The sequence below is a fragment of the Saimiri boliviensis genome, chromosome 1 (genome assembly GCF_048565385.1).
Source record: "Saimiri boliviensis isolate mSaiBol1 chromosome 1, mSaiBol1.pri, whole genome shotgun sequence".
Classification (NCBI taxonomy): Eukaryota; Metazoa; Chordata; class Mammalia; order Primates; family Cebidae; genus Saimiri; species Saimiri boliviensis.
The window spans coordinates 102763983-102788766 of record NC_133449.1 but is presented as its reverse complement, the minus strand read 5'-3'; the positions used below and the strand labels follow the sequence as shown (position 1 = coordinate 102788766).

At 58.6% G+C, this 24784-nt stretch overlaps 3 protein-coding genes across 16 annotated transcripts in view; 2 read left to right on the top strand and 1 right to left on the bottom strand.

The window, feature by feature from the left end:
• Positions 1-4743: 4743 nt before the first annotated feature.
• Positions 4744-8526, top strand: PABPN1L (PABPN1 like, cytoplasmic). Of its 4 annotated transcripts, XM_074401403.1 has the most exons (9): positions 4744-4765; positions 5100-5148; positions 5254-5719; positions 6116-6245; positions 6387-6454; positions 6813-6919; positions 6995-7082; positions 7474-7616; positions 8072-8526. In XM_074401403.1, exons 2-9 carry the CDS (start codon positions 5138-5140, stop codon positions 8109-8111), a joined length of 1053 nt encoding a protein of 350 aa, XP_074257504.1. In that variant the 5' UTR covers positions 4744-4765; positions 5100-5137; the 3' UTR covers positions 8112-8526. The 4 variants fall into 4 exon arrangements, with proteins under 4 accessions (XP_074257504.1, XP_074257494.1, XP_039330894.2 ...); XM_074401393.1 differs by lacking the exon at positions 4744-4765 and having other exon boundaries at positions 4817-5148; XM_039474960.2 differs by lacking the exon at positions 4744-4765 and having other exon boundaries at positions 4817-5719.
• A 3693-nt stretch (positions 8527-12219) lies between these two features.
• Positions 12220-16546, bottom strand: TRAPPC2L (trafficking protein particle complex subunit 2L). 4 transcript variants are annotated; one of them, XM_039474988.1, is made up of 5 exons: positions 16441-16546; positions 14846-15018; positions 13582-13669; positions 13371-13450; positions 12220-12394 (listed from the first exon to the last, which is right to left on the bottom strand). In XM_039474988.1, the coding sequence occupies exons 1-5, from the start codon at positions 16471-16473 to the stop codon at positions 12349-12351; spliced, it is 420 nt and encodes a 139-aa protein (XP_039330922.1). In that variant the 5' UTR covers positions 16474-16546; the 3' UTR covers positions 12220-12348. The 4 variants fall into 4 exon arrangements, with proteins under 4 accessions (XP_039330922.1, XP_039330930.1, XP_039330935.1 ...); XM_039474996.2 differs by having other exon boundaries at positions 14846-14995; positions 16441-16504; XM_039475001.1 differs by lacking the exon at positions 16441-16546 and adding an exon at position 14738 and having other exon boundaries at positions 13582-13782; positions 14848-14933.
• A 53-nt stretch (positions 16547-16599) lies between these two features.
• Positions 16600-24784, top strand: part of GALNS (galactosamine (N-acetyl)-6-sulfatase) — a 39642-nt gene continuing 31457 nt past the window's right edge. For 7 of the 8 annotated variants that reach the window (XM_039474972.2, XM_074401379.1, XM_074401364.1 and 4 more), the window contains exon 1: positions 16600-16896. In XM_039474972.2, coding sequence (XP_039330906.2) covers positions 16777-16896 — 120 coding nt within the window. In that variant the 5' untranslated portion in view covers positions 16600-16776. Of the gene's footprint in view, positions 16897-24163; positions 24368-24784 lie in introns of all 8 variants that reach the window. The other variant, XM_074401372.1, reaches the window with a different exon arrangement.

Here is a 24784-nt window from a genome sequence, read left to right as displayed (position 1 = left end):
GGACTTACTCTCTGCTTCCTCCTTCTCTTTTGTTAACTCCCCCAAAGGAGCTGGACTGAGTGTGGGGTTGTTTCCCTGCAGCTGTGAGAAGGCCCGCCCCGAGGCCTGCGTGCAGGGTTTCGAGGTGCCCCCCGCCCCCCTCAGAGGTACTCTGGGTTTGGCCTGTGGATGCTGTGAGACGTGATGGTCAGATTAACACCGTGTCCATGTAGTAAAGCGAACGTTTGCTGGTGCCTGGCTGTACCTCTCCTTTGGTCCCAGGAGGCTTCGGCAAAGCCTCATCTCACCCATGAATTCACCAAATACATGCTGGACTTCTCTGCCCAGCAGGGACGGGCCTCCCCTACCACGCACCACGTATGCTGTGGGGACAAACATGCCAGTGTGTGACGTGGGGCTGGGGCAATGGTGAAGAGTCAGGGTGGGAGCACATGGGCCTGGAGGACATTCAGGGGTCCCGACAACCTCACACCCAGGAGCTGGTCCTGAGGGTTCCCAGACTCCAGTGCCCCTGCCTGAGCAGGCGGAGCCTCAGACAGTGCTGGGGCCACGATACCTCCAACCCCGATGGGGGACACAGAAAACTGAGGGGAGGCTGGGCATGGTGGTTCACACCTGTAACCCCAGCACTGTGGGAGGCCGAGCAGGTCGGATCACCTGAAGTCAGGAGTTCAAGACCAGCCTGGCCAACATGGTGAAACCCCATCTCTACTAAAAACACAAAAAGTTAGCTGGATGTGGTGGCTCATGCCTGTAATCCCAGTTACTCGGGAGGCTAAGGAAGGAGAATCGCTTGAACTCAGGAGGCGGAGGTTGCAGTGAGCTGAGATCGCACCACTGCACTCCAGCCTGGGCAACAGAGCGAGGCTGTAAGAAAGAAAGAAAAAGAAGAGAAGGAGGGAGGGAGGGAAGGAAGGAAGGAAGGAGGGAAGGAGGGAGGGAAGGAAGGAGGGAGGGAGGGAAGAAAGGGAGGGAGGGAGGGAACAAGGGACGGAGGGAGGGAGGGAAGGAGGGAGGGAAGGAGGGAAGGAGGGAGGGAGGGAAGGAAGGAGGGAAGGAAGGAAGGAGGGAGGGAGGGAAGGAAGAAAGGAGGGAGGGAGGGAGGGAAGAAAGGAGGGAGGGAGGGAAGGAAGGAGGGAGGGAGAGAGGGAAGGAAGGAAGGAGGGAGGGAGGGAAGGAGGGAGGGAAGGAAGGAAGGAGGGAGGGAGGGAAGGAAGAAAGGAGGGAGGGAGGGAGGGATGGAGGGAAGGAGGGAGGGAGGGAGGGAAGAAAGGAGGGAGGGAGGGAAGGAAGGAGGGAGGGAGAGAGGGAAGGAAGGAAGGAGGGAGGGAGGGAAGGAGGGATGGAGGGAGGGAAGGAAGAAAGGAGGGAGAGAGGGAGGGAAGGAGGGAGGGAGGGAGGGAAGGAAGGAGGAAGGGAGGGAAGGAAGGAAGGAAGCAGGGAAGGAAGGAAGGAGGGAGGGAAGGAGGGAAGGAGGGAGGGATGGAAGGAATGAGTGAAGGAAGGACGGATGCAGGGGACCTGAGGGTGGACAACACAGGAAGGGATGGCACTCTCCTCTCAGCCATCCCCATGGGGCCCCAGTGTCAGAGCACACATGGATTCTGTCTGGAATAGAAGTTGGGCTGGACGCTGGCGACCCTGGGGACAGGCTGCCATGAATCCTCAGTCCTGGCTCGGGAACAGGGCGTATTTGAAGAGCGTCACTGGAAAGGCTGGCGTCAGAGCCGTCTGTCCCCTGCCCGGCGGCTGGCAGGAGCCCCGGCCGGGCCTGGTGTGTCAGCAGTCTCAGACAGGGTGAGCATGACAAGGTTTTTCCATGGCTGGGGCCGAGCTCAGAGGGGCGTGTGCCAGAGCTAGGCAGGGTCCAGCCGGCTCTGGGCTTGGATGGAGCTGGCTGCGGTCCTGCCTCCCACAGGGAGGTGGAGGCATGGGTGCTGGCAGACCCTCAGACACACGACACAGACACACGGGATGGGGGACCTTCAGACACACGACAGACACACAGGGCAGGGGGGACCCTCAGACACACGGGCACAGACACATGGGGTTGGGGACCCTCAGACAAACAGGCACACACACACGGGGCAGGGGGGACCCTCAGACACACAGGCACAGACACATGGGGCGGGGGACCCTCAGACACATGGCACAGACACACAGGGCAGGGGGCCCCATCCCAACAGGAGTTGCATAGGCCGAGGCTGCTCTCCACCCTTGTCCATCCAGCCCTTCACCATGTGCCGGTCTCAGTGCAGACATGGGCACTGCCCCTGAGGAACTTTGATTTTTTTTTTTTTTTTTTTTTTTTTTTTTTTTTTTTTTTTGAGACGGAGTTTCACTCTTGTTACCCAGGCTGAAGTGCAATGGCGCGATCTCGGCTCACCGCAACCTCCGCCTCCTGGGTTCAGGCAATTCTCCTGCCTCAGCCTCCTGAGTAGCTGGGATTATAGGCATGTGCCACCATGCCCAGCTAATTTTTTTGTATTTTTAGTAGAGACGGGGTTTCACCAGGTTGACCAGGATGGTCTCGATCTCTCGACCTCATGATCCACCCGCCTGGACCTCCCAAAGTGCTGGGATTACAGGCTTGAGCCACCGCGCTGGGCGGCACTTTGATTTCTAAAGGGAGACCTGGGCAAGTCATTGACACTGGACTTGCAGGTAAGGCATGAGGACAGCAGCTCTCGAGGAAGGAGAAGCAGCCCGGCAGGCTTCCCGGAGACATCGGCATCATGGGCAGGGAACACTGTCCCGGGACCATGCACAGGTAAGCGTGTGGCTGTGGGGAGCCAGGGAGAGGGATGGGGCATACAGGGCCGCAGGCAGGTTCCAGACAAGGCCCATTCCTCACCAACCCCACGAGTCTCCCCAGAAAATCCTCACTGACAGGTGGGTGACAGCAGGGTTTTCAGTCAGCCTCTTGGAGGTGAGAAAGGAAAACAAAATCTCGGGACCTAAAAACTCACCAAGTCAAAGGGAAGTCAATCTGGGAATGGAGTCACGCACACCGCGTCCCATTTTCTTCCTCCGTGGACAGCCACAGAGATGAGCGCCCCGTGCCCCCCTCACCAGCTGCTCACAGGGAAATTCCTTGTGGACCCCAAGATCTTGGCTCTGAAAGAGTTCTGCAGAATCTCAGCAGCTTAACTTCCCCGGTACAGGACAAAGGACAGAGCTAAAGTCCCCTTCCACTCCGGAGGTGAAGGCACAGCTGCTGGCTTCCTGGTCCCTGTGGAAACGCAGGGTCGCCCAGCGTGGGGCTGCGTCTTTCACTCGCCTACCCCACCTCCCATATTTCGGAACGTGCATTTGGTGACTGCTGACCAGACTCGGAGGAACACAGTGCTTGCCTCTTGTCTCTGCCTGCCCTTTTCTGTCCCCTTTAAAGGGCCCCAAACCCTCTTTGGGGTTTTTTTGGGTTTGGGTTTGGGTTTTTGAGACGGAGTCTCGCTCTGTGCCCAGGCTGAAGTGCAGTGATGCAATCTCAGCTGACTGCAACCTCCACCTCTCCAGATTCAAGAGATTCTCCTGCCTCAGCCTCCCAAGTAGCTGAGATTATGAGCACATGCCGCCACACCCAGCTAATTTTTGTATTTTTAGTAGAGATGGGGTTTCACTATGTTGGCCACTGGTTTTGAACTCTTGGCCTCAAGGGATCCTCCTGCTTCGGCCTCCCAAAGTGCTGGGATTACAGGTGGGAGCCACGTCGCTGGGCCTCCAAACCTTCTTTGGAAAAAAGCAGACCCCAGATGTTTCCTGTAGCTTTGTGCTCTTAACCTTGGTAAAATACATCTCTGAACTGATTGAGACCCGTCTCAGACACCTTCTGGTTTACAGAGGTAAGAACAGAACTGGCAACCGGGACCAGTGCTGGAGCCTTGCTCCCTGGGCTGTGGCGGCCTCCATGTCACACCTGCTGCCCCTGAGCCCCCAGCCCAAGGTGGGAGGAAGGGCCGCCCTGCTCAGTGGACACACGGTACAGCTGCGTAGCTCCAGCTGAGGCTGTGGCCTGTCTCTCTCTCTCCTCTCCCAGTCACAAATTCCCAAGGAAGAGGCCCCACATGAACACGGGGGTGGAGTCACAGAGAAGCCAGCTTCAGCCAGGGGGTGGCAGCTGTTCCCCACCGATGGTAGGGATCAGAGCCAAGCATGACTCCTGGGCCCCAAGTCCCTCACGGAGTGGGCGGGAGGCGGCAGCACGGGAAGGGCGGGAGCCAACTCAAGCAGCCACATTGCAGGCGCAAAGCGAGGCGGGAGGCCGCGCACAGGTCATGTCCTGCTGCAACCCTGCAGGGCTGAGGCCAGGTGCAGACACCAATGGGTCCCCATGGAACTCCGCCACAGTGACTCACACTGCCACTCCCCACAGACCCCCACCCCACAGCTGAAGGATTCTGGCTTCCTGCAAGTGGCTCCCATCTAAAAGAGAACCCAAGCTGGGCACAGTGGCTCACACCTATAATCCCAGCACTTTGGGAAGCTGAGTTGGGCAGATCATCTGACATCAGGAGTTTAAGACCAGCCTGGGCAACATGGCAAAACCCTGTCTCTATGATACAAAAAAAATAGCCGGATGTGGTGGCAGGTGCCTGTAATCCCAGCTACTTGGGAAGCTGAGGCAGGAGAACTACTTGAACCTGGGAGGCAGAGGTTGCAGTGAGCTGAGATCACGCCATTGCACTCCAGCCTCGGCAACAAAATAAGACTCTTATCTCAAAAAAAAAAAAAAAAAAGAAGAAGAAGAAGAAGAAGAAGACCCAGAGTGAGTGTTAGAGGGCTGAGGGTGCCCTAGGACTCCATTGGGATGCAGAGACAGCAGTTGCTGCCCTCCTCTGGCCCAGGACCCCGCCCCGAACTGCCTTCGGGCTCTCATCGAAGGCACCTGCCCTAGGGCTCTCATCCCAGGCGCCTGCCCTCGGGCTCTCATCCCAGGCGCCTGCCCTCGGGCTCTCATCGCAGGCACCTGCCCTCAGGCCTGCTCTGGCCCTTCCCTCCCCTGGGGCCATCTCAGCCCCTGCTTCCCCTGGTCAGAAGCCACCTCCCCTGCCTGCTTGGACCCATGTTCCAGAAGCAACCACTGCCGTGTTCCCACTCAGATTGCGTGTCCGTGCCGTGTGGTGTTCGTGCCGTGTGGATGCTGCTGAGGTGTGAACCTGGGGACGGACGCAGGCTCCAGGGAGCTGCAGTGTGGCTGGGCATATGCAGAACAGACCAACGACCTCCACTCAACTGGGCATTTCCTTCCTCCAGGGAGTCTCCCAGAGGTGCCTATCCGAGGGACAGGGAAGGGCAGGGGCCCAGGAGCCAAGGCTGGAAGCTCAGCCCCCACTCAGCCTTTGCAAATGCTCCAGTGGAAGCAGCTGGCCTCAGGGGAAGGCTTAAAACTCCAGCAGGGCTCAGGCAGGTGCAGACTCGGGAGGAGTGGAGGGAAGCCTCGCCTGGCCCACCTTCCTCCTGCCCCTCCACCATGTGGCCCATCCCGAGCTGCTCTCTCTTCCCGCCCCCAACTCAGACCTGGCTCCAGACAGTCTCCTGGGACCCTGAGGCCCAGGGCTGGGGGGCCTGGAACAAGACCAAGAATTCTCCGGGGCCAGAGGGTGGGGAAGGGAAGGAGGAGAGGGAAGGGGAGGCAGAGGAGGACCAGGACGGAGATGAAGGCTTCCTGCTGTCTCTGCTGGAGCAAGAGAATCTGGCTGAGTTCCCCATGCCTGACCAGGTAACAGCTGTGTGGAGGTCCGGGGACCTCAGGGTACCTGGGCCACGAGGGCTGGTGGAGACACAGGGTCTCCGTGACAGATGGCTGCAGCTGATTTAGGAGGGGAGAGGCCAATTGCACACCTGCCTGAAGGAAGGTGGTGGGGAGCCCCCAGCCGCACAGACCGGAGGGGTCAAGGTGGCCTTTCTGGCCCAGAGAAGGGCCCTTCAGGTGGGGGTTGCAGGGGTGAGTTTGTCACCCCAGTCAGCTGCCCCAGAAAGTAGTGTCCCTGCCAGAGAAGGGCTGGCTGTCCCCTTGAGGGTGTGACCCTCAGCTGGAACTGGCAGGCCACGTGCCTACCCTCCTTGGAGCAGAGCCTGCCGGCTGCCTGCCCCGCTCAGGAACGTGTGTGCGCAGGAGCTGGAGGCCATCAAGATGAAGGTGTGGGCCATGGAGCAGGCCGAGGGGCTGCGCTGGCCTCCAGGAGCACAGCGCGGGGAAGAGGAGGGCGCTGTGGCGGGGCAGCTGCTGAGCCTTGAGACAGCAGGTAGGAACGAGGGCCCAGGCTGGATCCCGGAGTTTCCATGAGGGTTGGGCCTGGCAGGCCCCCACACGCCGGGGCGACCTTCCCGAGAGAGGAGTGAGGAAGGAGCCCAGGACCTGCAGGCCTGAGCCATGTTCTCCGCAGGCCACCCCATCCCTGGGACCCCCGAGGAGAAGGTGGAGGCTGACCACAGATCCGTCTATGTGGGCAATGTGAGTGTGGGCAGGGGAGTGCAGGCGGTGAGTGGGGCCCTTCTCTTTTGGGGGTCCAGCCCCCCTGCCTCAGACAGGCTTGCAGGGAAGGGGCTCTGATGCTGGGGGCAGCCAGGCTGTCCCCTCGAGGACACGCAGGACTGGGCCTGAGTTCCAGTTTTCCCACATGAGCTGTAATTCAGGACTGCACATGAAATTACCACGAGATCCGCTTTCCTCTCCTCTCCCCTCCATGGGGCCTGGGGCCATTCCCTCCAGGGGCCCAGTCTTGGGGTTTCTTCCCCCACCTCTACCAAGAAAGCCCAGGGAGAGGGCCAGCGTCTCCCTCACATGCGGGGCTGGCCTGGGTCCCGTCCAGGTGGACTACGGGGGCTCGGCGGAGGAGCTGGAGGCCCATTTCAGCTGCTGCGGGAAGGTCTACCGAGTCACCATCCTGTGCGACAAGTTCTCTGGACACCCCAAGGGGTCAGTGTGGGGCCTTGCTGGGCCCTGGGCACGTGGACAGGCCCTGGCCTCACACCTCCCCTCCCCACCCCCCAGCTATGCCTACATCGAGTTTGCCACCAAGGGCTCCGTGCAGGCCGCCGTGCAGCTGGACCAGAGCCTCTTCCGCGGCCGTGTCATCAAGGTGCGTCGCGGTCCCCAGGTCCACGAACGTGGGCACGGAGGGGCTGGCCCCCTGGCCCTGGGACAAACCGCAGCCCCGGCCTAGTGCGTTCAGGCATGGTGGGCGGCTGGGCCTGGACAGGGGGTGACGGGACCCTCAGACCTGAAGCTGGGTTTGGTCTGTGAGTGTCCTGGTGTAGAAGGCCCCCCCTCTGCAGGGGTCCTGGCTGTGACTGGGTGTCATGTGACCACAGCGGTGGTGGGCAAAGGCAGAGGGACCCTGTAGGCCTGAATGGCATCCTAAGCTGGGCAGGACCCCCTGCTCCGGGGTGCCTGGGGCTGCAGGGCTTGGGGGCTGCGGGCTGGGTCTCGGCTGCCCCTTGAGGAGGACTTGGAAAAGGCCTCTGCTCCAGGTGCTGCCAAAAAGAACCAACTTCCCTGGGATCAGCTCCACAGACCGCGGGGGCCTTCGAGGACACCCAGGCTCCAGGGGGGCACCCTTCCCCCACAGCAGCTTACAGGGCAGGCCCCGATTCAGACCACGAGGGCAGAACCAGTGAGTGGGTGCCTGTGGGGGCAGCCTGGGGGTGACATCGTGGTGGGGGGGGGTGTTAGGGTCTGGGGATCAGGGACAGGAGCGGGTCCCTGTGCTCATTCCTGACGGGGCTACAGGAATGTACCTGGCAGGGCCTGGCTGAGGGCTGGGGGTAGGGTGGGGTGGGGAGGGGAGGGCTTCTTGGAGCCTCTTTGCTGGGAGACAGGATCCCTTCTTGTTCCCACAAAGGCTCTGGGGTGGGCTGCAGCTTCCCCAAGAGGCTCTCCTGGTGCCGCCCTTTCCTTTCCTGGTACCTTCCCAAGAGAGCAGCTGGGAGTCACCAGAAAGGCCCCCTGGGGCATCGGTTGAGCAGCTGGGTGACCGCCTGCATCTTATCCTGTTGTCCTGGGAGGCCCTAGGCCACCTCCCAGCTTCCCCTCTGGAGGCCGCTCATCCTGCCTTCTCTTTCTGTGCAGGGCACGTGGAAGAATCTCACCGTGGTTCTCACCGTATTAATGGGAGGGCCTGCTTTTGAGAGAGGGACTGGGGACTGGGTCAGGAGTAAACTGTTGTGCTTCATAGGGGGCTGGGGCTAGCAGAGAGTGGGGGGGGTGAGGCCAGAGGATAGCGGTGTCCAGAAGAGCAGCCACTGGCCCCCCACTTGACCGAGGGGAATGGTCCACTCATGGCTACAGCCACGAGCCACAGCCACGGCCCGGTAGTGGGCCGGGCGTGGGTGCCACGGAGCTCCTAGGGGCTCCAGGCAGTGAGGCGTGGGGGAGGAGCAGAGGCCCAGGCTGTGCCAGGCCAGCTTGGGGTTGGCATGCTAGGATCTTCAACTAACTCATTTTAAACAGACGTGTGTCTTAATGGTGAAGCATAAATTATTAAAATTGAACATTTTTTAAAAGCAAATGGCAGTATCTGTATTCATCCCCTGTATTCTCGCTGTGGACACAGCTCCCTTTGGGTCTTCTCCTGGGACAGAACACGGAAAGCGGCTGGTGGGACGTGGCTGTGGGCCCAGGACGGGGCTCTGGCCCCACTGCGACTGACAGCAAGCTGACAGTGTGCACAGTAAGGCAGCGTCAACGTCACTGCCGGCCTGATGGGCTGTGACTGCCTGCGTGTAAGCCAAGGTGCCCTCACACCATGACCCTGCCCTCGCCCACATGTCCAGGGAAGAAGTCCCCCACCAAGTGACACAGACACTCAGGAGGTTCCTGGCACAGTCCTGGCCCTTGTCAGCAGCTCAGGAAGCAGTCGAGGTCTCTGTCCTGGGTACTCTGACGACTGTCCCCCCTGGCAGCAGAGCCAGTCAGGCTCCCTGGCTGCAGGCACAGCTGCACAGGTCCAGACCCAAGGCTGCCCACCTGCCCACCCAAATCCTGCATTCCACGGCTCATGGCACCTCCACTCGGCCCCATCAGGCTTCGTGCAGAGCAGCAGTTCCTGTTCAGTGGGCTGGTGCCACCCACCCTCAGCCACCCTCCTCCAATGCCAGCCTACTCCTGGGGATGGCTCTCCTTGCTCCCCACCATGCTGTTCTCCTCCCCAAACCAGCCCCACACCCACCTTGGGGTCTTGGGTCAAGGTTGGCCTCTGTAGTGGGGGGAATGATGCCCCCCCAAAATATGTCCTTGTCCTAATCCCCAGAACCTGTGAACATGGCCTTCTCTAGAAGGAGTGTTTGCAGTTGTGATTCAGTGAAAGGCTTGAAGATCGTCCTGAGGTACCTGGACCGATGGTTACCCGAACAGACGCTTGGGTTCCCTAAACCTGACCACACACCGGTTAGAGAGACCAAGAGGCTCTCCAAGACCGCGTGAGGACAGAGGCAGAGGCTGCAGCAAGGCCGGGGACTGCAGGGGTGGCAGCAGCTACAAAGGCCAGAGCAGGCCAGTCCTGGCCACACCCGGCCTTGGCACTGCCACCTCCACACTGGGGTTACAGGGGGAATGCATTCCCGGGGTTTGAAACCCCTCTGTTTGGGGCTCTGTTAGGGTGGCCCAAGAGACTGAGCCTAATTATCAAGATACCCAGCCAAGGAGCTGCCAACAGTCCTCCAAGACCTGCCCCGACCTCACCTGAGGTCCACTCTAGAGCCCCTGACCCTGTGATCTGTGAGCTGCTCTGCCCAGGCCTCCACTGGCTTGCCAGGGAGGGAAAAACGCTAACAGCTAGAGTCTGGCTTCAGGGCGGACTTGAGGGGGCTGTCCCAGCCTGAGTGAGCCAGGCCCAGTGCAGAAGGGGATGGAGCTGCGCGGCAGCCCAGAGCGGGCCTGGTGCAGACTGCTCACAGCTAGGGGCTACGGGGGGGCTGCGTGGGGACTAGGGCACGCACAGCACTGTGCAGGTGGCAGCCCTGCCTGATCAGCCTCCGGGCCCAGGCTCTGGCCCTTAGTGAGGGGTTGCTGCAGACCTTGATGGGGATTATGCCCATGGGTTTGTCGGCTCCCTGGAGGTGTTCTAGCCCATTTTCAGCCTCTGTGCAGCCACTGCAAGCAGACAGTGGAGGGAGCCTGGGGCAGCCCTCCTTTCTGTGGACTTGAGGCCCGAACAGGCCAAGGTGGAGGGGGCTGGGGGAAGCCCTCGGTGCGCGCCTCACTGGTGATGAGACCCTGACCGTGACTGGTGGAGGCCTCTGGCTGCGTGGAGAAAGTGGATGCTCTGGCCGGCTTGGGTGGGCAGCGAACGAGCAGGCTCCTCTTCCCGGGCCAGCAGCAGAAGAGGCAGGATGGCTGCTGCCTGGAGGGAGGGGAGGCTGCCCACGGGGCCTCCAGGAGAAGCTGCCTGGGTCGAAGAAGTGGTGGGCAGGAGGGCTGTGGCCCTCCACGAGGCCAGCCCCATCATGAAGACAGCGTGAAGCTGCCACGTGGCTGTGCTGCTGTCAGATCAGGGGTAAGTGAATGACTTCTCTGTTTTCTTGGGCTTAAAATGAGGATGCTGCCTGAAAACACTTGAGAAAACTCCCTAATGTATAAAGCACTTATGGGGGCCCTGGCTACGCCTAAGAGAAAACCCAAGTATCAGTGATGTAAACCACAGAGGGGTACATTTATTTCTCACATTTAAAAAACAAAACTGAACACAAGTAGTCCGGGCGGATGCATCAGCAAAGGCCCAGGTCCTTCGTGCTTTCTGCTCCACTGTCCTCAGGGTGTGGCTCCTTCCTGTGGTCAGCACAGCTACCCCAGTGCCAGCCATCACATCTATGTTCTGGGCAGGAAGAAGGCATGTGCCAGCTGAGCCCCCTTCATGGGAGTGCCCCTGCAAGCCTCCCCCAGCACCACCCCCTCCATGCCAAAGCTGCACACCCAGCTGGGAGAGAGGTCAGGAGGTGGCTCGTCTGCCACATTGTCGGACCCGGGCAGCGGCACTGGGGTTCTGACAGTAGAGAGGAAGGAGAATGGACGCTGGGTTAGCAACGTGCAGTCCCCACCACAGCCAGGACTCAGGCAGGGGGGATCCACAGTAAAAGCAGATTTCAGGCTGGGCTGCAGGGGAGAGGTGTTTGTCTGGGGTCCTGCCTTCTCCTAACAAGCATGAAGCTCTTGTTAAAGATTTACTCAGTGAGGGTGGCCTGCGGCCCAAAGGCACCCAGCCCAGTTCCCTGAATGCCTCGTGGCACTCCAGGACTTCCAATCCACCCCGGGGCAGGGAGGCCCAGGGCACGCCTGTGTTTGCACACACACACTCCTGATTTCTTCTTCTATAATTTACAAAATTAGCACTGTGCTTGTTGGAACGGATGGAAAGGCAAATATGTATAAAGTTCCCCTCCCTGCGTCCTGCTCCAGGCTGAACCCTCCTGCCCCAAGCTGACTCTTCTGCCCCAGGATAACCCTCTTGCCCCAGGCTGAACCCTCCTGGCCCAATCCACCCTGGGGGAGGAGGGTTATCCTGAGGTCTTCTGCCCCAGGATAACACTCCTTACAGCCTTTCCTGCGGTAGGGCCTCTGGGGTCCTTGTAGGTCCCTGAGAAGCTCTCCCGTCCTGGACCAGTGCTGGAACATACTCCGGGGATCTCCCTAGCTTGCTGAGCCTTGAATGCTGGACCAAGGGGACGCCAGCACACTGATGCCACAGGGAGCAAGGAACGCGCTGCAGGCTCAGCCACCTCGAGCCACACGGCACCTAACCCCCTTGGCACCAACAGGCAGCAAGGGACGCCTCAACTCTGCACTCTAGGGTTTAGGAAGCCTCGGCACTGGGGCCACAGGGCGTCCCAGGTTTCACAAGGGCTCCTTCTAAGGCCGAGGCTGAGTCCAGACATGGGGCCAGATTCGAAAGAATGGAGAACAAGTTCAGAGAGAGGAGGGCTCTCGCTCGTGAGAAGGTACGCCAGCTCCCCATCTGCCCTAGATCCTAGGCTGGGTCTGGGTTCAGGAAGACTGCCCCCTCCAGACCAGTCCACCCATTCAGCCCATGGGCGGCCCACACGGTCACAGGTCCTGCGAGTTCAGGAACTCTTGCTCCAGGTGCACCTGCCTCCACCCCTTCGGGACACCAGGGACAGGCTTCCTGTGCTGTCTGATCCCTATCCTCTGCCACACCCTCAAAATCCTTAGTTGAACTCTTCTTAGTTAGATCCTCGGCTGACACAGAAGGAAGAAGCCAAATCTCATCGCAGAAGACCTTTAGTTGAGATGCACATGCACGAGGCCCTGCCCCAAAAGCCCTGGGCCCAGACCGAGGCCCCAGCATGGCCGCACGCAGGCTCCTCTGTGATGGCCAGCAGCAGAGACCTCCCTCAGCACACCTGTATCATCATTGACGTCACCATGTTATCAAAGGCCCTGCGAAGAGAAACAAACCCACTCAGAGGAGCCAGGCCCTTCAACCCTCTGCTCATAGAGAAAGGCCCGGCAGCATGACCCTGTCCACAGAATGCCCGGGGTCTTCTCTAGGGTCCAGAAATGTAAACTCAGCTGAGGCCAGGACAGGAGTCCCACCCCCCCAGGGAAGAGAGGACCCATCTGCTGCCTCCAAGTTCCCTGCGCAGCCTTCCGAGGCCCCGGGCTGGGATGGAGAGAGCAGCATGGCCCGGCAGGGCGCTGGTGTGGTGAGGACAGCCCCATGCAGCCCAGGAGACATTCGCCTGCCTGCTCCCATCTGGGACCCAGGATGGCCCCCAGACAGTGTCCTGGTGGAGGGAAGGGTCACTGCAGCATCGTCTTGCCTGCCAACCACAAGGAATTCTGTCTTGGAACTGAGCACTTGCTGGAAGCACGTTTGGAGTGCAGATGTGGACCCCACGTTTCCTTCCTGATGTTCAAAAGTTAAGTCTGTTTACTTTGTGGGCTGTTAGGAAGATGCCTGCCACCCAGGTTCCTGACTGTCCAAATTCAACATAAAAGATCGGGTAGTGACAAGAGGCCATGTGCTCCCTGAAAGCCACTGCCCACGTGCTTGGCCCTTACTGAGTCCGGCAGGTGCCCCCTGGTACCCACTGGGCACACCCGGCAAGCCGAATGGGCAAGCTCTGCTCCCTGCGCCACACACACACGCTGCTGTAACCCGCTTTACGAGCAGGAGATCTGTGTAAAAGCTGGTGTGGAAAAACAGGGCTTTGCAGCTTTAAAACCTCTGTCTCAGGCCGGTAGTGCGCAGAGCTTAAAAAGACCCCTCCTCCCTTCTTTTGTCTTTTTATTTCCTTTTTCCTTTTTTTTTTCTCTTCTCCTCCCTTATTTCCTAAATGGTTGCATTTTGGCAACTGAAACTGCCATGCAGGTCCTACAGAAAGAACGTGGCAGGACAGAAAGCAGGGCCCACCTGGACTGGATGCGGTCCCCTGGGTTGTAGAAGGGATTGCACATCACGTCTGTGTAGGAGTTGTGCAGCTTCCGGAACATCTGAAACGACCCGGCGAAGTTTATGACCACACGCACACAGTCAGGGCCCGGTTTTTGGTTTCTCAGCATCTCAAAACAAAGTGAAAAAGGAAAAAATACCAACTCAGGCATGGCTTTCCAACCCGACTTACGCTGCGAATTTCGTTGTCTCGAAGGGCTGTGTTGGAGGAATCCACCACCATGACAAACTTCACCTTGGAGTTGGTGACATAGCCGTATCTGCACAGCTGGTTAGGGAAGGCGCTCGTGACAAAGGGACTGCTGGGACAGCAGATGAGGTATCTGGCGGCCAAGGGCCCTCTGTGTGCCCTCACTTGGGAGAAACATGGCAACTTTGAATCACAAGAAACGCCCAGGCTGGGCTGGTCCTGCAGTGACTGTGCTGGGTAAGACTTCGCTAGGGTGACGCCTGGTGTTTGCGGGAGAAGCAGAGAGCAGGCAGCTAAACCTCACCCAGGTTCATGCTCTGGGAGCCGAACCACCTAGACTCCGAGTCTGTCTGTGTGGAATGCTTCCCCCTCTTAACGAAAATGCCTGGCCCAGAAAGTTTTGTGAACAACGTGGATCCCCTCTCTAGAGGCCACATTATCTTGTAAAACAGTGGGTAGCAGAAATGTCACGTGGACAAGCAACATTACAGCTCCTGGGAAGGTCTTTGAACCTCATGGCCTCAAGTGATTTATCCCAAGGGGCTAGGGGAGAGTTTCTAGTGACATGCAAGGCATGACCTAACAAGATAAATGAAACTATCATCCCCTGCTTAAAGGTGGTAGCTGCCCTTGGAAAGCACAGACAGACATCTGATTGCAGGTACAAAGCAGGAGTGTCCCGGCTCTTCTGCGAACCAGACAATGGACACATAAACCAAAATATTCCATAGGGAATTCCAGCCATTTTTTTTTTTTTTTTTTTTTTTTCCAGTCAGAGTCTCACTCTGTTGCTAGGCTGGAGTGCAGTGGTGCGATCTTGACTCACTGCAATCTCTGCCTCCCAGGTTCAAGCGATTCTCCTGCCTCAGCTTCCGGAGTAGCTAGCATTACAGGTGCCCACCACCATGCCCAGCTCATTTTGGTAGAGATGGGGTTTCACCACACTGGCCAGTGATCTGCTCTTGACCTCATGATCCACCTGCCTCGACCTCCCAAAGTGCTGGGATTACAGGTGTCAGCCACTGCGCCCGGCCAGAATTCTAGCCTTTCTCTTCCCAAATGATTCGTCCAATGAAAAAGAAGAGTGAGAGGCCTTCATTTGCCTCAGGCTTCCCTAGTACCCTGACTGGCTAAAAACCCTCACCTCTTTTTTTTTTTTTCTTCTTCTCAAAAGTTTCACGTGATCTGATCCTAAAGTACACCCCATTGTAGGCCCCCCCGACATATACCCTGCACTGAAAGATACACCTTGTAGTCCTCTGTGGGGTAGAGCAGGCCCAGGTACAGCTCCCTCTGGTCGACGAGGGCCTTCCCCATTGCAGAGATCTTCTCATCCACCACGTCCAGAGATGTGTGTACCATGTAGTGGAACTTCAGCTCGTTCTCCGTGGGGGTACTGCGGATGTAGAGAGGGTAATTCTGCAAGAAACGATGACGGCGACTCAAAGGACAAGACTCCACCCAGCCAGCTCTGAACAACGCTGCAGAGCTGTGACCTACAGCCACCGAGGGAACATGTTCTCATTCTCTAAGGCCCAATGCTTCACTCTCCATGCCACAGTGGGCACTGCCTTCGGGGGAATCCCATGTCACCTAAGGAGATTTATGTGTTGTCTGCAAAGCAGCAGCAGTCAGGCGAGCAGAAAAGACAAGACAATTGAGAACAATGGGCCTGAGCACAGCCTGACGATCCAGCCTGGCACCTGGGCAGGCCCCTCACCTTCTCCTGGAGGACACTCTGCCTCAGCACATCTGCTTGGGTCACCCAAACATGGCAGCACCCTAAATACTGGCTTTTCTTCACCTTGACAGCAACCTTTTACTAAATCCTTCAAAGACTCGGCTCAAATACCCTTCACCTCTGCAGTTCTGACCATCCTAAGCCCACAATTCACAGCTTACTTCCTGGGCTTTCACAGGCCACCATTCACCCTGTGTCTGTTCAGCACTGGGTCCTGCAGAAATACGATGAACAGGAGTCCTCGCCACCCTCGTGGAGGCACAAGATACACACTCAGTAAACCCACAAGCAGGCAAAGGATCATGTGTGGCCCATGCCAGGAGGGAACCCATGAGAGGCTTAGCAGTACCCACGGCCCCACAGGGAGCGGCCTTCAGAATCTGGTCTCAACGGAGGCCACGGCTAGGAAATGAAGGCTTTGCGCGGCAGGAGCACGTGGACCACCACCCAGCTCAGTCTTGGCCTTCAGAAAATGCCTTGCAGAAGAAATGTATGTGGGCCAGTAAAGAGGCTGGGAGCTAGGGACAGATGTTCCGCGTGGAAACGCCCAGAGGTGAGAGGGCACAGCCTGTCCACGGAGCTGCAGAATTCAGTCTGGTTGGAGCGGAGGATGCAAGGGTTATGGGGAGAGATCTCAAACCAGTGTATGCAGACAACACCCTAAGGCAATGAGAAGCCACTGCAGAGATTTCAGGCAGAGGCGGGACAGGAACTGGTTTGTTTTTAAGGTGGCACGGGGGAGACTGGCAGGAGGGCCGGGGACGCCGTCGGGGGGCGCCAGCGCTCGACGGGAGAACGGGCAGAACCGAGGACGGGGGACGGAAGCAGTGCCTCGGACCACCTAGGTTCCTGGTGGGTCCTGGCGGGAGGACGCCTGGGGCGCAGAGCGGGACGTTCAGCAGCGGGACGGGCGAGCGCGGAGCTGGGGGCCCAGGGTCTGCCGGGCGGCTCGTCCACCGCGAAGCGCCTGACCCCTGGAGCTCGGTGAAGACCTCCCCCAGGTCCCATTTCCTCAGGCGCCTTCCAGGCCCAGGGAAGAAGAAAGACAGTGCAGAGGCGAGGATGGCGCGGGCCCGGACGCCCCCGCCGCGAGTACGCACCTCCTTGGCGATCACCGCAACGCACACCGCCATTTTGGGAGGCCCGGCGCCGGGCACCGCGTCACATGACCTGCCGCCGGTCACGCGGCCTCCCAAGCACCGCCCACACGCCGGGCGGGGGGGGCTCTGCAGGTTCAGACCCCGCCCCACGGATAATACGACCGTCTGGGCCCCGCCTCCCGCCGCTTCGCGTTCTGGCCCCGCCCCTCCGCGGGCTCCAGCCCCGCCCCTCGAGTCACGAGCCCGTCCAGGCCCCGCCCCGCAGCGCGGCCGGAAGCTCGGGCAGCAGCTCTCGGAGTCCGCTAGCCGGTGCGGGCTGCGTGGTCCGGTGTTGCCATGGCGGCGGTTGTCGCGGCGACGAGGTGGTGGCGGCTGCTGCTTGTGCTGAGCGCCGCAGGGATGGGGGCCTCGGGCGCCCCGCAGCCCCCCAACATCCTGCTCCTGCTCATGGACGACGTGAGTGCGGGCGGCGGGATGGGGCTGGGCCGTGGGGCCGGGTCGCAGTGGGGCGAGGCCCCGCGCGGGGCGGGAAGGTGGAGCGGGCCCCCCGGAGCGGGGGTGGCGCCGCGAGGAGCGGCCGCGGAGTCCGAGCGTAGGGTCTCGGCCGTCACCGGTCACCACCCGCGCTGCCCGGGCAGCGTCCTTCCCTGCAGGTGGGTGTCGGGGTGCTCCTGGGCCCTGCCCCCCGCCGTCTTCCCTTTCCCGCCCTTTGCGCTTGGGAAGGTGAGCGCGCGGCGTGGCCACCCGAAAGGAGGACAGGGCCGCTGCCGCCGCCCTGCTGGGCCCTGCGTCTCAGAGCCCCGTGGGAATCACTCCCGAGTTCCCCCGCGGGGCTCCAACCTTAGCCACGGGTGATTCTGCCCCCTGCTGAGCAAAGGTCAGGTGTCCCCGAGGTCTGAAGAACTGAAAGGCTGAATGTCCCCTGGTGGGCAGGTGCGGGTCAGGGGTCACAGAGCCGACCTGGAGACTTAGGAATGAGTTCCCCTAGGGAGGACCCGAGGCACACCTGCGTTCAAACCAGACTGTCCCCAAGCTGGCGCCTCAGCCTCCTGAGGGGCGGGAGGGGTGTGTCACACCCGCTCCGCTGTGCTCACGTGGTGTATGAGAACTCGGGCTGCACTCAGTGCTGGACTGCTCGCTGCAGACCAGCACAGACCCTGGCAGGGGCCTCAGACCCACCTGTGCTGACCAGTATGGGGGCCATGGGCCACATGCAGGGTCTGGGCAGTAGTGGCTGTCAGAATTGGGAGGTGCTGGTCATGTAAAATACACTCAGATTTGGAAGACTTGGTGCAAAAAAAAAAAAAAAATTAAATATCTCACTTAACAATTTCACTTGTTAAATTAATGATTTTTTACCATAAAGATTTACCTGAAAAAGTGGTAGACACCATCCATAGTTTCCCCACCCAGAGGTGACAGCTGACAGCCCTGGGCTGCTGCTTTTCCATCTCATGTGTCTACGGGTATGCAGTGACTGCTTTCCAGAGCGCACCCTCCAGCCCTGCGGGCCCTGTCCTGACAGCAGTAAGCAGGCCTTGCCCAGTACTGAGTGGGGTCTCTCTTAGAAAGATACTTTGTTACAGAGTCTCACCCTTCAGTCCTTCTGGGCCAGTGTAGATACTTTGTTATAGAATTTGGAGTCCTTCTGGGCCAATGTAGATACTTCGTTATAGAATTTGGAGTCCTTCTGGGCCAGTGTAGATACTTTGTTACGGAATTTCATCTTTTACTGTGTCATTCCCTCTGGGCCAGCATAGTTTCCTGGGGTGAACTGGGCTCTGCAGATGAAGCCTTCCTGTTCGGCTTCTGCCTTTCCTGACTTTCTCAAATGACAGAGGGCTGTGTGAGGTGGGGCGGCTCATCGATGGTTCACACCTGTAATCCCAGCACTTTGGGAGGCTGAGGCATTTGGATCACGAGGTCAGGAGTTCAAGACCAGCCTGGCCAACACATTGAAACCCCGTCTGTACTAAAAATACAAAAGTTAGCTGGGGCCGGGCGCGGTGGCTCAAGCCTGTAATCCCAGCACTTTGGGAGGCCGAGGTGGGTGGATCACAAGGTCGAGAGATGGAGACCAACCTGGTCAACATGGTGAAACCCCGTCTCTACTAAAAATGCAAAAAAGTAGCTGGGCATGCTGGCACGTGCCTATAATCCCAGCTACTCAGGAGGCTGAGGCAGGAGAATTGCCTGAACCCAGGAGGCGGAGGTTGCGGTGAGCCGAGATCACACCATTGCACTCCAGCCTGGGTAACAAGAGCGAAACTCCTTCTCAAAAACAAACAAACAAAAAACAAGAAAAAACAAACAAACAAGAAAAAAAGTTAGCTGGATGTGGTGGCAGGCACCTGTAATCCCAGCTATTCTGGAGGCTGAGGCAGGAGAATTGCCTGAACCTGGGAGGCAGAGGTTGCAGTGAGCCGAGACCTTGCCTTTGCACTCCAGCCTGGGTGGCAGACTGGGTAATAAAGTTAGCTTGCATTTCACCTACTTCTGCTTTTCTAACATGGCTCATGGTAAATGCGGAATTGCATGTGGACTCCCTCTGTGTTTCTGTAGGACATCCAGGGTTCAGGCCCTGCAGGGGTGAGGGGTGAGCCCTCGGGAATGCTTGCACATGGGGGAAGGTGATTGAGAAGCTCCGCCCAGCTGGGCACCTGTGCTGTGGCCTCTTCTGTGTGGTTCGTGGGGTTCTGTGGCCGCTGACACCTGAAGTACTACAGAGGAGCCTTGTCCTGCCTGGTGGGTGTCCTTGTTAGGACTTTCTGATGCAGACAGCAGAAAACGAAGTCAAAGTGACAAGCAAAAATGGGAATTTCCTGGCCCTCCTGACGACACCCCAGGGCCGCCTAGGCTGTTTCCCCTTTCGGGGCTCTGCTGTCTCTGAGCTGGCCACATCCTCACTCAGCCGTTGATGGTCCCAGGCAACTCCAGGTCACCCCTACAGTCAGCAGGCCCAGTGGGAGGTTGGCTCTGCCCCAGTCCTGTGAGCCTGACGTGGGTCTCAGCTCTGCGCCATGCACACTGGGGGAGGGGCGCATGCTGACCTGACCAGCCCAGGCCTCGGAGCCTCTGGCCTACCCCAGAAGGGAGACTGCCCCTGCTCATCTCATCTGCCTGGACCCAGCAGAGAGGGGGTTTCCTGGAGGGCCCATGGCACAGCTTCCAGGAGGGAGCAGGGATGCTGGCAGTTGAGACCTACAGAAGCTGAGTGGAGCCCCGAGGTGCCCTGATGTGGCCCAGGGTGCGAGGGTGCAGCCTCAGGAGCAAGGGGGTCCTCACAGGCTGTCTCTGTCCTCAGAGCCCAGGCTCCCTCCACAGCCCTGTGCACACCTCTCCCTGCCCGACAGACTGGCTGTTTCTGCCAGGGTGCTGGTGTCTGAACCTGCAAGAGGTCATTCAGGCTCTGGCCTGACACAGGGTGGCTTGGTGACCTGCAGCGCTGGGCCCCAAACCACCTGAGCATGAGTGTGTCTCAAGTTCAGAGTTTGGAGCACGGCCCTCCACAGACTGGCTGACCGCAGCCCAGTCTCTCCCTGTCCAGTCCTCCTGCTGGGCACTGGGACCCGGACCTCCCTTTCATCTGAACAAGTGCAGTTTCAGAAAAGGGGTATCCCCAAAACTACCTTATTGTACCCCTCATGGTCAGAAGCCATTCTCCAGCTGGTCACCCTGACCTGGGAGAGAACCACTGCCCCCATCCCCTCCCCTCACAGTCAAGACCAGAAGAGGAGGCTGGAACTGGGGGGTGAGTGCAGCTGGCAGGACCCCCCACCTGTCCAGGGGGAGCTGAGCTGGCTGCGGTTAGGACAGGCCCACCCACAACTGCTCTACCCTGGCCTTTCACTGACCCGCAGTTCGGCACAACCTGGCTCCGCAGCACCCGGGCACCTGCTGCCTGAGCGAGGACACCCGCATGGCCCGCTCTGCTTTCCAGGGCTTCTGGAGCCTTGGAGACAGGCAAGACCCAGTGACAAGCTCCGCTCTGGCCCTCACATGGCTACTACCTCCCAGGTCAAGCGGCACTCTGCGTCTCTGCTCCTTACTTGGAAAATAGGGTTAAGGAGGATCAGCCCCAACCACAGGGCAAGTGGAGACTCGGGGCCACCAGGCCAGCTCCTGTCGCTGCAGCAGCCTTGTCGAGCTGCCAGAGCCAGGGGAGGGCTGCTGGGCACCTCTCATTTGAAACAGGCAAGCACTGGCCTGCTTGTCTTTATCATACTCCCATGGCAGCCAACAGGAATGGAAACTTTGCATTTCTTAAAACTCGGAAATTCTTAAGGATGCTGCTCTGTGGCTCACAGCTGTGCTCACTGAATGTGGACAATCATTTGGGGACTTTGAGAACCTTTTTTTTTTTTTTTTTTTTTTTTTAAGATAGAGTCTCTGTTGCCCAGGCTGGAGTGCAGTGATGCGATTTTAGCTCGCTGCAACCTCCACCTCCTGGATTCAAGCGATTCTCCTGCCTCAGCCTCTGGAGTAGCTGCGATTACAGGCACCCGGCACTATGCCTGGATAATTTTTGTATTTTTAGTAGAGACAGGGTTTTACCATGTTGGCCAGGCTGGTCTTGAACTCCTGAACTCAGGTGATCTGCCCACCTCAGTCTCCCAAAATGCTGGGATAACAGACATGAGCCACTGGGCCCAACTAGGAATTTTTCTTTTAAGACAAGGTCTGGCTCTGTCGCCCATGCTGGAGGGCAGTAGCTCGATCACAGTTCACTGCAACCTCAAACTACTGGGCTCAGGCAATTCTCCTGCCTCAGCCTCCTGAGTAGCTGGGATTATAGGCAGCCATCACCACGCCCAACTAATTTTAAAGAGTTTTTTTTAGTGACAGTGTCTCTCTCAGACCCAGGATGATCTCGAACCCCTGAACTCAAGCAATCCTCCCTCCTCAACCTCCCAAAGTGCTGGGATTACAGACACTGTATCCAATCCTTTTAGCACTTTTAAGGGAGAGAAGAAAGGTGCTTCCTGCCTGTGGTGCTCTGCGGGGATTGTAGATGTCTGCATGTAACCTGCTCACTGCGCAGGGAAGCTGTCCACACCTGTTCTTCATACCGAGAAAGCTGCTGATAAATAACGAGGGAATGGGGTCAGCAGATGAGAGCTGGCCCAGCAGCCTGGGACGCTGTCCTCAGAAGGCCCACGTGTGGGAGGTTGCCCTCGGCTGGCATCTGGGAGCTGGGAATGGGTGGTCCTCTCGCTGTTCCCAATACAAGCGGCTCGCCTAGCCACAGGTTTTGCAGATAACACGTTTTATGCCCAACGCCGCCTTTCCTCCTGGGCCTCGAGAGTCAGCACATGCTAAGCAGAAGGGGCTGCACCTTCAGCCTGGGCATAAGCTCTGGGAACTGAGTCTCACCAGGCTTCCCCTTGAGTGTCTGGCACCCGAGCATCTCACGTGGCTCCACTGGGGGAGGGTTCGTGCTGCCCCTCATCTCCCCCGTCCCGCCATCACCTTCTCTCCTGGCTGTGGCAGTGAGTGGGGCTGACTCAGTGATGAGTGCGGGGCCCACTCCCTTGAGGGCATTTTCTGCTGCGTCCATTCATGTTCTCTGAGTCCTGGAACAGGTGAAAGAGTGACCCAGGTGAGCACAAGCTGACCTGCAGAGGCCAGCCTCCCTTCAGGAAGCCTGAAGATGTAGCCTGCAGGGAGGGTCGGGGCACGTGGCACCCGGTATTCAGATGTGGGCCTGGGCATGGGCAGACGCTGTAGCAGGAGAAACATGCCACTCTGCTCTCATCCCAGGAGGGCACGGGCCATTCCGGCAGCCCTGGTCTGGCGCAGCTCCTTACCTCCCCTGCCTCCCTGTCATCAGGCCCCCCACAGGCCTCAAGTCTGACTGTAAATGTGGATGGGATGTCCCTTCCCAAACAGCAGAGGCAAAGACAGAGGCCTCGTGCCCCCACCCCTTCCCCCTTTCTCTGCTCTCCCACCTGGACTGGATACTGGGAGGGGCAGAAGCCCAGCCACCTGGAGGATGAATGTGCACGAAGGGAGGCAGAGAGCAGGGAGCCCTGGGCGTGTGTGCAGCCCCCTCCGGCTGGCCTCAGGGAGCTGCAGGTCTCCGCACCTTGACAGGATGCACCTCGGCCCAGCGTGGGCACATTTGCCCGGGCTCCTCGGTGCTGCTTCTCAGCCCGGGAGTGGCTCTGCAGGCGCCCCTCCCCTCTCCTCTCACGTCCCTTTCTTCCTCATCAGCCTCAGCGGACACCTCTCTCCAGGCGTCTCCTTTGTCCTCAGATGAAAAAGCCATTTCAGTGACTTCAAAATAAACCATCTTGAAGCCGGGTGCAGTGGCTCATGCCTGGAATCCCAGGACTTTGGGAGGCTGAGGCGGGTGGCTTGCTTGTACTCAGGGGTTTGAGACCAGCCTGGCAACACAACAAAACCCCGTGTCTACTAACATATAAAAAATTAGCCAGGCATGGCAGCGTGTGCCTGTAGTCCCAGCTGCATGGGAGGCTGAGGCAGGAGAATTGCTTGAACCTGGGAGGCGGAAGTTGCAGTGAGCTGAGATCATGCCACTGCACTCCAGCCTGGCTGACATAGGAGACTTCATCTCCAAACAAACCAATCAATCAATCAATCAGTCACTCATATCAGGGCTGGGCACGGTGGCTTTTTCCTGGGATCTCAGCACTTTGGGAGGCCGTGGGAGGTGGGGGCAGGCGGATCACTTGTGCTCAGTTTGCTCAAGACCAGCCTGGGCAACGTGGCAAAACCTCACCTGTATCAAAAATACAAAAAATTGGTGAGACACTGGCTCATGCCTGTAATCCCAGTACTTTGGTAGGCCGAGGCAGGTGGATCACCTGAGGTTAGCAGTTCAAAACCAGCCTGGCCAACACGGTGAAAGCTCATCTCTATGAAAAATACAAAAATTAGTCGAGCATGGTGGCCGGCACCTGTAATTCCAGGTACTCAGGAGGCTGAGGCAGGAGTACAGCTGGAACCCGAGTGGCAGAGGTTGCAGTGAGCTGAGACTGTGCCACTGTACTCCAACCTAAATGACAGTGAGACTCTGTCTCAAAAGAAAAGAAAAAATACAAAAAGTTAGCTGGGCATGGTGGCATGTGCCTGTAGTCCCAGCTGCTTGGGAGGCTGAGGTAAGGGGATCACTTGAGCCCAGGAGGCGGAGGTTGCAGTGAGCCAAGATCGTGCCAGGGTGACAGAGTAGGACGCTGTCTCGGAAAAATAAACCAACCCAAAAGGGATCCAAAGCTGAAAGGGCCAAACAATGTTGTCCCATGAGACATGGAGGACCTTGAGAGGAAAAAGCCCAGACCGGGCTCAGCTCGCAGACTCCACCTAGCAGCAGAGGCCGATGTGAGGAAAGCTCACCCTGCCAAGCTGAGCCTTACAGGCAGGCAGGGACCGGAGAGCCTCTTGTCTACCGGGGAGACTAATTGAAACCAGACAATAGAACAAGCTGTGACCACACAGACCTGGACGTCCAGCCACCCATGTGTGCCCAGAGCGGCCAGCTGCTGTCCCTCCAGTGGCCATTCCCCATCAGCTGCTGCGCCCGCCCAGGTGAGGGCTTCCTCTGTTCAGACCCCCATCTCCTCACACAGGCCCCAAGGCTGCTTGTTCTTTGAGGACTCAGAGAGTCAAACACCCCCCCAGCCCCAACCCGGGAGAGTCAGGGGAGCCCCCAACCCAGTCTGTCTGCAGAAAACCAAGACGCCTGCACTTCCTTCTTCTCCAGCCGCTTCACTGAGATAGAATTCACCGGCGAAAATGCTCGGGTCATCGGCTCCTCAGAGTTGTGCAGCCACCGCACGTCTTCAGATGTTTATCCCGAGGAAGGAAGCCCCAGCCCTGACGGCGTGACTCCCTTGTGCCCCCTGGAGTCCCTGGCAGCCCTGCTCCCCTTTCTGTCTCTAGGGATCTGCCTTTTCTGACATGTCAGGTGAATGGAATCATACAACTTGTGGGCTCTGACTTCCACTCGCATGGGGCTTTGGGAGTTCACACACGCAGCTTGTGTCAGGACTCCATTCCTTTCTGTGGCTGCGTCATGGTCCATGGTGCAGAGGGACCGTGTGTGGCCAATGCTTCTGCCCGTGGACTGGCAGCCAGTGTTTCTTGCTCGGGCGCCAGAGAGCTTGCTGCTGTGGGTGTTGGTCTGCGCACAAGCCTCCACGTGGACAGACTTCAGTTCTGCTGGGCATGCACCCGAGTGGCATTGCCAGGCCACATGGCCACCCTGTGTGGCTCTGCCACACCTCTTCCCCAGGTGCTGTGTGTCATGTTCTCATGCAGTGTGCGAGGGCTCCAGTTTCCAGTGAGTTCACTTTTTTTTTTTTTTAAGATGGGGTTTCGCCAT

Bases quoted from the DNA above. Each gene is read 5' to 3' on its own strand.
- PABPN1L (XM_039474960.2), top strand. From the start codon at position 5,063: ATGTTCCAGAAGCAACCACTGCCGTGTTCCCACTCAGATTGCGTGTCC. The intron at 5,720-6,115 runs GTAACAGCTGTG...GTGTGTGCGCAG, and splicing joins AGTTCCCCATGCCTGACCAG to GAGCTGGAGGCCATCAAGAT. The intron at 7,083-7,473 runs GTGCGTCGCGGT...CCTCTGCTCCAG, and splicing joins TCCGCGGCCGTGTCATCAAG to GTGCTGCCAAAAAGAACCAA.
- TRAPPC2L (XM_039474979.2), bottom strand. From the start codon at position 16,473: ATGGCGGTGTGCGTTGCGGTGATCGCCAAGGAG. The intron at 15,019-16,440 runs GTGCGTACTCGC...CGTTTCTTGCAG, and splicing joins TTGCGGTGATCGCCAAGGAG to AATTACCCTCTCTACATCCG. The intron at 13,451-13,581 runs GTAAGTCGGGTT...GGGTCGTTTCAG, and splicing joins GAGACAACGAAATTCGCAGC to ATGTTCCGGAAGCTGCACAA.